This window comes from Lepidochelys kempii, chromosome 8, assembly GCF_965140265.1.
Source record: "Lepidochelys kempii isolate rLepKem1 chromosome 8, rLepKem1.hap2, whole genome shotgun sequence".
Lineage (NCBI taxonomy): Eukaryota > Metazoa > Chordata > Testudines > Cheloniidae > Lepidochelys > Lepidochelys kempii.
Window position 1 is genome coordinate 29,081,935 of NC_133263.1, and position 12,344 is coordinate 29,094,278.

The following is a 12,344-nucleotide window of genomic DNA, read 5'->3' on the forward strand; positions in this document are numbered from 1 at the left end:
GGTAGGCCATTTCCAGCTGTTGACAAGAACGTGTGAGGAACAGGGGAATAAACATGGGGAAATAGTTTTCCTTTGTGTAATGACACATCCATTCCCAGTCTTTATTCTGAAATAAGGTCAGAAGGGACCATCATGATCATCTTAATTAAATGAAGTGTCCTTGCTTCCATAGATGTGGTTACTAACATATCTGAATTAACATAATAAGCATAATAAATTAACATGATGAGAATAGTGGGTTGTAGTTAATTTCTTGGATGTTTAGCAATGTTTAAATTCCCTTTAAATTACCATTAAAGATTATGTATATTGTATACTGCCAAGTAATGCTGTAATTTAGCTGTGGTTTATTTAAAGGAGCTTTTTATTCTCCTCAAATTCCTTGTGAGGTGGAGTAAATTAGGAAATGTTAAGAAGTAGTATGATGTCCAAGACAAAGAGATTAGGTGTAAATTTTACATTAAATTATTGCACACTTTTGCCCTTTTTGAGGACGTAAGTATGTAAATGTGTGGGGGGGGGAGTATATGTGTACACACACACATCTCTATCTCTCTAGATAGAGAGAGATATAAAATCATCCATTGTCAAAGGAATGATATGCATGTTTCTCACTGGTATTGAATGGAGATGTTTCTAGCCTCCCAGGTCCTGAACTGGCAATTCAGAACAGTTTGATTGCCTGCTTGATTGTTTGCGAGATAACTGTAAGATTGGCAGTGACAGGGTAATTTACTGAAGATTGCAATGTCAGACTATATCCAAGGGGGCTTGCTGGCATAAAGATGTGATTCTCATGACTGACAGGCCACTGGGAGATTGGTGTGCCAATTTAAAGTTCACGGTGTCGTCAAAAGTGTTCGGCTGCAGCAGCCCATAATCATGCTGCATGATGAGGTCGTTATAGTCATAACATATGCTCACCTATAAGAACAGGCATAGCAAAAATGTGCACTAGCATTGAGCAGGTAAATGTAAATGTGTAGATGGGAGTAATTTATATCCTATGTTTTGCTTCTGCTATTTCAGATGTGTTGATAGGATTCTCTTGACTGACAGTCGCCTGAATAAAAGCACTGTGCAAACTAAACAATAGAGAATTTTAAGTTCATGGTTGTGAAGGTGTCACAAACCCAGAAAGAGCAGGGTGCTGAGGAAGAAAGGCTCAAAGCTCAATAGGAAAATGGTCTTGAGTTATTATCTGAACCCAATGATGGCCTCACATTGATTATATAAAGTGGGTGGTAAATGGATTGCAGAAAAAAAATTCCCAGCTCCAGGATGGAAGGGGCTCCAAGATAAATGGGGCTCCTAATGTGAATAGGCCGTTAACCTTAAAGAAATCTATAGCTCTAACAACAAGGGAGTTCATCTAACTTAAGAAGTTTCCATGGATGCTGAATGAAAACACTGCCACCATACCGCAGCAGTTTTATTTTTAAATCAGAAGCAGTCATTTTGATTGCAGTTGCCATCACTCAATTCAAGCACAATCCATGGGACATAAGATGCTAATTACAAAATTCAGAAAGCTCTGAATAGGACCCCTCTACCCCTGATGCAGTCAGTCTTTTTTCATATCAAAAATTTGGTAAAAGATAAAAGATTTGGGGATATTCATTCTGTCTTACTATAAGGAAATAATTATGGGGTCTTAACTAATCCACTGGCATGATTGTGGACTACATTATTCAGTATGTATCCAAGCCATTCATTGCTTCCTAAGGTGATGTCCAGATTTCTAATATGAGGGAGAATCTCTGAAAGTAAAGTAGTCTACCTGAAATTTTACAAGCTTAAATGTATTACAAACTGAGTGGCTAGTTTCCATAATTTTACATCAGTAAATAACTGCAACTTTCTCATTTGCTTGCTAAAAGGAAGGTAATATTTTAAAACAATTGGACATTAATAGCTGAATTACACTGGAACTGCAGTAAAATTACACATTTCAGTTAGGTTAGTTATACCAAATGAAAAGGGTAATGCCTAAAATTATGTTACAGTGTATTTTAAATGTAGGGCCAACTTTGACTCAGCAGACTAAGATGCGTGGTTGGTAACTATCTCCCAGTTGAAGGTTCCATTCTAATTTCTGCTGCTGCTAAGTAGATTAGAATTTTCTTCAGGGCAGGTGAGATGGATGACATAATACAGAGCTTGCTGACTGAACTCAACAACAGTATGATTGAGCCCTTCTTATCCAAGCACACTGTTGCCTAACAATTCAAATTTGTGGAGGAAGGGAAAGGAGAGAATTGAATTGAAGGGAAGCATCACCATTTTTTTCATAAATTTGCAAAAATAGGCAGAGAATATAATTTTTCTTTTAATCGGGTTATGAAAATATCCCCACTTTCGCTCTCCTCCAAAAAAATAAGTAAAACCCACAGCAGATCCTCCAACAAGCAAAAGCGAAAACCCGGCAACACAAAGGGTTAGGAAAGAACTCCTTGGATTCTCTATCCTTTGTTCAGTTCGACTGTTCTAAGCTGCTATGTGGCCTCAAAGAAGTTGCTTAGCTTCGCTGGCCCTGACTCTCTCCTCTCACTTACACTACTGTAAGCAAGCAGTTAACCTCATCAAAATCAATGGAGGTGATTGAGAAAGTATCTCAGCCTCAGCTTTCACATCTATATAATGAGTACAATGACTTTTAACCCACCTCCCTGAGCTATTGCAAGGACTAAGCAGTTAAAATGTGTGCAGTGCTTTGAAGATGTGTATTAAGTATTATTTGGTAGCACAGTACAGCTGGCTGAACTTTGATTTTCCCCCTTTTCAGATGGCCTCACTGACTGCTTGGATCCAGACTGCTGCCTCCAGTCTACGTGTCAGAATAGCCTGCTGTGCCGTGGTTCCCGTGATCCTCTTGACATCATACAGCAGAGCCACTCTGGTTCTCCAGCTGTGAAGTCATTCTATGATCGAATCAAGCTCTTAGTGGGGAAGGACAGCACTCACATAATTCCAGGAGAAAATCCCTTCAACAGCAGGTAGCAGCCATAAATATTGCATTACATCTGCCTGGATACGCTGCATGGAAACATCCCTCCCAGAGATTTTGTTCATGTTTTAATGTGAAATGGTGCTTTCAGCAGCTATATCTGTTTCTGTCTCAGGGAACAATCCTACTGAGGGCATTCTGTCACAATTTATTAATATTGCCTTTATTTCATAACATTACACTTTGCGTTCTATCACTCTGGCAGAGTCTAACACTAAGTTCCCTATACTGAGAAGGAGTAGCTCGGAATTTTAACTCATGAGAACTCTAGGATTTACACTGCGGGAGAAAATGGATACTAGTTTTCAATTAACAGGACAATTGTATTTTGTGTGGTATGAATAAGACAAATATTGAAATATAACTTTGGAATAATTAAGATTTTTTAAAGATAAATGAAAGTAGATAGCTTTGGTTTGGTTTATCATTTATTCATTATATAAATCCATTTTACTTTTAGCTGACCCACTATAAAACCACCATATCAGATCAGTTTTTCTTTTTCTTTTAAGCTCTGGGCCTGCTCTGCATTTAGTTCCTAATTCTTTATTTATAAATAATCTAAAAGCCAATTCATCATTCATTTATATGTGATTGAAAAAAAACATGTATAAGATTTAAAAAACTGTTTTCCTGTTTACAGACATTATTCAACTGTGTCTGCATTTTAGCCCTTCATAGGGAAACTTTAAGAAATTGATGAATAAATTCATTATGTTCATATCTTCCTAGTCAAAGCTGAAGAGGGAGCTGCATCTGGTCTTGTGCCTAATGCATGGCACTGGGTATCAGGAAATTGGATTTTCATTCCTGATTCTTCCATAGTCTTTCTGGGTGACCTTGGGCAAATCATAAATGTGTCTGTACCTCAGTTTCTCCATCTGTAAAGTAGAGATAATATTTCCCTATGTACCAAACAAAGCATTGTTACATTATATCTATGTGCTGCTCAGATACTACAGCAATGGGTGACATCTGATGAAGTGAGCTGTAGCTCATGAAAGCTTATGCTCAAATATATTTGTTAGTCTCCAAGGTGCCACAAGTACTCCTTTTCTTTTTATAGAAAACCCTAGCAATTAATAAGTGACCTGTCTGAAAAATGAAAAATTCTGTAAATTTAATGTTTGTTGGCCTTAACTGACCAACTCTGTAAAAAGAAAAGGAGTACTTGTGGCACCTTAGAGACTAACCAATTTATTTGAGCCTCTAAGGTGCCACAAGTACTCCTTTTCTTTTTGCGAATACAGACTAACACGGCTGTTACTCTGAAACAACTCTGTAAATAAGACTAAAAATGGCCTTTTGCTGTACTGGTGCATAAGGAGTAAAACAGACCAAGAGCAGAAACAAATCAACTAATGCAACCAAGCTGTGCGACATATCCAGAAGGGATATGGTCAGTTCAGTGGCTGAATTGACAAGAGCCCAGGTGTTGTGACTCTCGGTTCTATGTCTTATCTACTGAGCCATGGCGCCTCATACAAAGTGTAAGTGCAGCTATCCTGTCAATAGGCCAAAAGTTAAGTTTAACCAGAACTTCCATTGACATCAGTAGAAATGTCATGATTTCAGTCAGGGTCAGACTTTAAAATGTAAAATTGAAATAGATATTTATCCTCTCTCTTTGCTTATACAGTTTAGAATATCTAGTTGTATTTTGTTTCACAGTGAAACTGTGACACAATCTGACAAATTGAATGAGGGTTAAAGTTAATGCTAAAAATATATGCCAAATCTTTACCACTTTAACTCTCCTCACACGCTGTGTCTCAGTAGCGCAGGAGCCTGTGGTCAGTCTCCCATGCTACAAACTGTAGGTCTTGCAATGTCTAAGGTCAGGAAGTCTGAAATTTCATTCTTGGCTTACATTCACTATCAATTCCTCTTTGTTCCTGTCAGGAAAATTAAATTTGGCCTTGTGTGCATAAATTTTAGAGAGAGGACAAGGGGTTAATAATGATAAAAACAATTCCTACTAAACAATAACATCATAATAAATAAAAAGTTTTTAAAAAATCACAAGCTAAAAAGCAACCAGCGAATTGTTCTCCAAGCTTCTAACTTAGAAATAGCACGATGTACATTTGTGGATATGGGCTGGGATTTTCAAAAGTGCCCAACGGATATAGGTGCCCAATTTTGATTGAATTTGGGTGTCTAAGTCAATGAGGCTCCTTTGAAAATCCCAGGCTTGGTTTTAAAATGTTGCTGCAAGTCACCTAAGATAAAATTTTCAAACGTGAAAATCAGTGGGACTTAACTTACTCAGGACCAGATTTTCAAAGGTATTTAGGGACCTTAAGATGAAGATAAGCGCTTAGTGAGATTTTCAAAAGCAGCTAAACAGGTTCAGCATGTAACTCTCAATGATAGTCAATCTGCTTTGGTCTTTTGAAAATCCCACTAGGTGTCTATCTTCGTCTTAGAAACCTAAATACCTTTGAAAATCTGCCCCTACAAGCACATCTATGCTGGAATAAAAGACCTATGGTACGGCCACAGCTGGTCCAGGTCATCTGACATGGGTTTGTGGGGTCTGGGCTGTGGGGCTAAAAATTGTTGCCTAGAGATTCAGGCTTGGACTGGAGTACTGAGTTCTGGGCCCACCCCCGTCATGGGGTCCCAGAGCTTGGACTCCAGCCTGAGCCCAAACATCTACAAAGCAATTCTACAGCACCCAAGCCCGATCCCTGCAAGCCTCAGTGAGCTGACCCAGGCCAGTCATGGGTATTTAATTGCTGCTTAGTTCCTAAGTGAATAAGTCTTTTTTGAAAATAGGACTTAGGCTCGTCAATCACTTAGGCCTGGATCCACTAAGGGACTTAGGCACTGAGATGCTGAGCATCATGGTGCCTCTTAAGTGCCTAGAAAATCACAGGAACAGCACTGCAATCCACAAACCTGAGTTATGCATGTAGGCCCCCGATACAATGAATGGGGAGAGATAGGTGCCTTAGAATGCAATCCACAAAAGCCAGCATGCTAGGCAGCTTTCCACCCAAGATAGCCAATGTGGATGAGAGGGTTGTGTGCCAAGCCCTGTCCCTCTCATGGAGATGGGCACCCAAGTCTGGGCTGCAGGGAGGTGCCTGTCTCTCATAACAATCCATGAATAGGAGAAGATAGATGCTCCTCTACTTAACTTGCATGTGGAGCATCTTAGTGGATGGAGGATGAGGAACAGAAGGTCCCTTATAACCCAATGGTTAGGGTACTCCCTTGGGACATGGTTCACTCCCAATTTCAGTCCCTCTTCTGCCTGAGGGGGAGAAGGGATTTGAACAGGGATCAGCCATCTCTCAGGTGAGTGCCCAAACCACTGACTCTCGAGTCATTCTACCTCTTTCTTACCCAATTAATATTTAATTATTTAATTGAAGTGGGACAACTTCAATTGAAGAGACTGAGGGAGATCCACCTCAGAATATCCCATAGCCCACAGGCTAGGACTCTCAACTGAGAGATTGCCCATCCTTGTTCAAATCCCTTCCCCTCATTAGGCAGAGGCAGGACCTGAATGAGTGGTCTCCCACATCCTAGGTGAGTATCCTAAAGGTTATAAGAGAGGTCATCCTCCTCCTCATCCTTCCCCTTGGCTGTTTTGTGTAGATCTAAGCAACCTCTGAGCTCTCCTACCAGATTGGCCTCACATGCAACTCAGGCAGCTGACTGCCTGCCTTTCCCCAGCTGGTGAATCGCTCTGAGGCATAGGCAGAGGAAAGGTGCCTAGTGAGGCAGCAGTCCACGTGCTGAGAGAGTTTAGCCACCTCTGGCTGTAGGTGACAGCTGAGCAGGGAGGTTGTAGATGGCAATGGTGCCTGAAAACGGGGTGTAGTGACACGAAGACTCACTGGTGCGGCACCTCCTGCTGGTTATGCTGGGAATTAACTCAATTCCAGCTCGGAGCACCCTCTACTGGTGTCTAGCCTGCCGCTGGTCCTGTGTCCCTCCTGGACCCTGGTGCCCTTTACCTCGGGGTTCTTCCCCAGCAGTACCCCCACGCTCTGGGTCTCCCCTTCTAGGGGAACCCCAGCCCACTCACCCACCTTGCCTCAGGGGCTACTGCCAGTCATCATCTAGCCCCCGCTCACTGGGGCAGACTGTAGTCTGTAATGGCCACTCATCATTGGCAAGGTGCTTGGACCAGCTGTCTCAGCTGTCTCTGCCTATCTCTGGGCTACACTTCCTAGCCCCAGTACCTGCATAGGCCTTTACCAAGGCCTCAGCCTGGGGAGCTGCCAGGCTGGAGCTCCCCCACTCCTCTGGCCTTTCCCCAGCCCTGCTCCCCTCCAGATACCCTTTTCTCCCGGGCAGCCAACCTACACCAGGGCTAGAGTGAGACTCCTCTCAGCTTCTGGCCCACAGCCCTCTTACCAGGGCCAGCTGGGCCCTAATTGAGCTGGCCATAGCTGTGGCTGCTACACCAATCAGCCTAGCTTGGCTGTTTTAACCCCTGTTCTCCAGGTGTGGGTCAGCTACCCCACTACACGGGGCTTAGGTGCCTAAGTACCTTTGTGGATCTGTGCCTTCGGCACTTTTGAAAATGTCACCCCAACCTAGTATTGCAGATGCCAAATTATGGACAGAAGCAAACGTTTGTGTTCAAGCCCAAAATGCTGAAACTGGGGGCTTAAAGTGCTGACATGGCCTTCAGAGAAATGCTGTCAAGGGGTTAGGCCCCAAATTTTACATACATTAAAGCTATCTTAATCTTTGGAAGGAAGTCCTATGAATTATAATGATCTCTCTCCTCCTGAGCTCTTTGTGCCACTCCATTGCCAAGAAATGGAGGAGAAGAAGGGGGAGGAAATAGGCACCACAATCCTACAAAATATCTTTTGCTCCGCCTGTTGACTCTGCAGGAGCAACTAATAATAGCATAATTCCCCTAACGATGCTCACCTCATTGCTTATTCTGGTACACAGACAAAGACGTGGTGGTCTGAAGCTGTTGAACAAAAACAACCGTGTTAATTTGTACTGCATTCACATTTGACTTCTATTATGTGAAAAAAGGAAGAAAATTGTTTGAGGAATATAATTATTTTCATGCTTAAGAGGGAATGGCCCACAAAAGAGATTTAACAAAAACTTCAAATAGCATCAATGGAAAATCACTATACTTTACTTGTTAGCTTGTGTTATCTGTGATATTATTATTGCAGGTGGATAATCATAAATAGAAATGAACCTATATCATGTGTTGCTGATATTTTTGTTTGTAAATTTACTGTACATTAAAGGCATGTGTGAAGAATCTGAAGTAACAGACTTGTTAAAAATTACATGGGATGCAGGCTATTTTTCAACAACATTTTAAAAGCATGATTGATTGATATATTAATAAAGTAATCTGAGAAAAACCAGTAACGTGAAGATACTCGGCTTGTTCCAAAGTATTCCCAATTATATGGTCTGCAACATGCATGGATTTCTATTGAGGTCAATATCATGTTACAGTATGCTGATTTCAGAAATTAATATTTGACCTAGAAAGTCGAGAAATCTTGCTGTGGTAATCATTAAAAAGCAATAGAAAGGATTCTTTTCATGAACTGATTATGTTTTTTTGATATCAAGAGAATATTACAGTGTGCACAGAATAAAAGAAAAATGAGAACGCGTTTGTTTAATAGCCAATGGAGTGCACTTAGAAATTCACATTAGAGCATTTAAAACATTTTAAAGTTCATAAAAAGGTCTAAAAATAATCTTTGGTATTGCTAATAAAGATAGATGTGCCCTCAGGTCTGCATCCCTTCGGTAACTGATCTATAACACATAACATAAAGCAGTATACCTATCCCAAAATGCAAGTGAATTTTGACAAGTTTTGGCAAAAAGCAGGTCAGTTTAATCCCCTAGTCTTAAAACTGGGACTCAGTCCAAGAACCTTAGGTGTCAAGAATCTGTGTCTGCCAAATTACCTAAAGTCTGTTAAGGCTGCTGAGCAGCTGCAGACCTGCCAGTGCGGGGGTCAATTCAGAAATGAAGCTTTTCATTATCTGCCTTCTCTGTGTAGCTGCAAATTGAAGCTGGTAGAAAATGTTGAAAATGCTTCATGGTAAAATGAAAAGTTTTCAGTTTGGACTGAATAGTGAAATCTCTGCTCAGTTTTTACTTATTCCTTTCTCAAAACAAACTCCCAATTGTTTTCCTACTTGCTGAGTGAAAACAAGGGATTGGAGATCAGGATTCAGGGCAAGGTTTGCAGATGTCAGACACTTGCATGAGGTTACACAAACCTTAATTTGGAAAATTTAGTTGTGAAAACTACAGATATCCCCTCCCCACCTCTGTTCTTTTTGGAATGATTATGAGAGTTGACTGTGAGAGCTTAGTGCCACAGGTAGGAAAAAAAACTGACAGTAAAGAGAGAAATATCCAGAATAGCAGTAGTTTATAGTGATGATCCATAGCATCCAATCTCATAGTCACACAATATGAAAGTTCAAAAGTTGGGAGAACATCCTCCAATGGAAAATCAACTGTCAGAAAGCAAACAGACCTCGTTAAGTTTTCAGTGACACTGGTGTGAATGGTGAGTAGCTCCACTGAAATCGGTGGAATTGTACCAATGTAAAACCAGTGGAACTGAGAAGTAAATCCAACTCTCAGAGCCAAAGTGGCAAAGATATTTAGGCTCCTATTGAGACTCTTTGAAGCACCTAAGGATATTGTTAGTTTTTATTTCAATGGGAATTTAGTGCCTAAACTGGGGTGCCTTTGGAAAACCCACAAGGATCCTATCTGCAAGTTTAGAAGCTGAAATACTTTTGAAAATATGGCCCTAAGTGCCTAAGTCTTTTTTGAAAATGGGACCTAGGCTCTTTTGAAAATATGATGTAGGTATTTAGGCAATTTTGAAAATGTATCCAAAAATCTTTTATTGCAAGAATGACCTTCCAAGCTCTCACTTCAATGAGTCATGTGGCATTCCTTTTCTATACATTGAAGTGCTACCAGACCTGGAGGAATGATTCAATAATCACAGCTGACCCACCCACATAAAGACATTCATAGAACTCTCTATATGGATTAAATATGAATTTATTTGAATACATATTGATCTGAGTTGAGTATATATATAAACTCAACTCAGATCAATATGTATTCACATAAATAAATTAAATAAATGGGCAATATTCTGAGTTGTGTTGGTGTAAATACAAAATACATTGGATTTACACTGGAGTAAATGAGATCAGATTAGTGTCCCTAGTCTGTTTATAAACACCACAACCCTTGTTTTCATAGTTAACATAGTTAATTGTGTTTCTTTTTCAGTCTTGTGTCTCTTATAAGAGGCCAAGTAGTGACTACAGATGGGACTCCACTTGTTGGAGTCAATGTGTCATTTGTCAAGTATCCAAAGTACGGCTACACCATCACTCGTCAGGATGGCACGTAAGTGTAGTTATTTCATTCTGCACCTACTTAGTATGTAATATCTCTGCAGATTAACAGATGGTGCTATCTAGTGGGACCATGTGGTATCATGCACAGAATTCCTACTGGGCCAAACAGCTATCAAGTAAACACAAAAGTAATTTTTCACATAGCATTTTGAATACTAACGGAAAGTGAATATGAAAAAGCTGACTTTTGATAATAATGTGTTAGTAGTCAGACTTCCTTTCAGATAAATTGCCCTGTATCTATGAAAACATTTGTGGACTACAGCAATATCCAGCTGAGACCAGAAATACTTCATTTTAAAATGCGAGGCAGGCCAACACACTGCTGGAAAAAAAGTATCATTATAGAACAGTATATTTTGTTAAAAGTTCCCTTCTGCCTCTATCTTTCCTTTTTGAAGATCCACTATCTTTAGAGTTTCTTTAGGGTAGAACATAATCAAAAGATTCTAATTGAATATACTTAGACAATTCCCCGCTGTGTGAAGAACTGCTTTTTTCCCTCTTGTATCATCTGATTTGAAATGCACACCAGTTCAGCTCAAACAAAAATGAAAGTGTCATGGTTTATCTAATTTATTGGACATGGCACTAAAACAAAACATCTATGGAAAATGCACTGTAAATATTTGCAGTTTTATGTGTATCTATAGTCCACAAAAATTTTGAATTGGAATAATTGACATTAATCAACACAGGGGGCATGTGAATTTCCATACAGTCCAGCGTTTTACTACATTATCACACCAGTGTAATGCTATTGAAATGCTATTGAAATCAATAGCATTACTCTGGTGTAACACTGGAGTAACTCAATTGTGAATCAGGCCCTGTTATGTTATTGTTTTACATTATTCCATGTACTGGTAATTCAGTTCATTGCATTGCCAAGAGATAATATAATACATGAAAAAATAACCGTTTTCTAGCTCTTGCAAAAGAGATCTGTGAATATTTTATTTATTGAAGACAGATTTCCAAGGGGTAATGGGCATGCACATATACATGTGCAAATCATATTTGGGGTGGGAGGTAAGAGTAAATGTTTAGTGCTTCTTAGAGGCGATGTGTGTGGGGGGGGCACACGGGGTCACATGCCCCCCGATTCCTGCCAGGGTTTATATGCCCTGTCCTGAGCCCTGCTGCATACCACCAGAAACTTTAAATTGTGTCCCCGCCTCCCCCTCCACTATCAACAATTATGTGTTGTCTCTGGTGCTTCTGAAAGGTGCCAGATCACTGGTCCTGGAGACGAAAATTCTTTGAGCCACAGAACGGAGACAGCCCAAGTTTCCCATCACTTCTCTACCAGTGCCATACACTGCAATGCTGTTCCAGGGGGACAGATCCTGAGAGAAAAGATAATTCAGTATCCAGGCTCAGTAAGCTCTTGCGGTTTCTGCTGAGAATGTTCACGAGGGTGCTGATTAACATCAGATCTGGTGGTGGTGGTGGTAGTGGTTTTCAGAGATGGACCTTTGTTCACTTAAGAAATAAACTTGTAAGAGTGACTTTGTCTACACTGCACTTTCATCAGTAAAACTTTTGTTGGTCAGGGGTGTGAAAAAACCAACCCTTGATCAACAAAAGTTTTACCGATGAAAAGCGCTGATGTGGACAGCGCTTTGTCAGTGGGAGAGCTCTCTCCTGCCGACAAAGAATGGCTACACTGGATACCATATAGCGGCCCTGCTGTAGCGGCGCAGTTGTGCCGCTGTAAAGTGTGCTGTGTAGACATAGCCTAAGTTACTGCTGATCGTGTCTGAATTTCAACCAGCAGCTTAGAAGTTAACAGTTCCATTTCCCATTGTGAATAGCCTGAGCCAGGATGTGTGTGTTAAATCTTATCATTAATTTCCATTTGCTGGGAATGCTATCACTGTGGAACTATTCAATCTGGTCACCTCTTATGTTAA

At 40.4% G+C, this 12,344-nt stretch overlaps 1 protein-coding gene across 10 annotated transcripts in view; it reads left to right on the forward strand.

The window, feature by feature from the left end:
• Positions 1–12,344, forward strand: part of TENM2 (teneurin transmembrane protein 2) — a 1,082,027-nt gene that overhangs the window by 1,025,384 nt on the left and 44,299 nt on the right. For all 10 annotated transcript variants that reach the window (XM_073355925.1, XM_073355927.1, XM_073355928.1 and 7 more), the window contains 2 exons: positions 2,786–2,996; positions 10,298–10,417. In XM_073355925.1, coding sequence (XP_073212026.1) covers positions 2,786–2,996; positions 10,298–10,417 — 331 coding nt within the window. The remainder of the gene's footprint in view (positions 1–2,785; positions 2,997–10,297; positions 10,418–12,344) is intronic.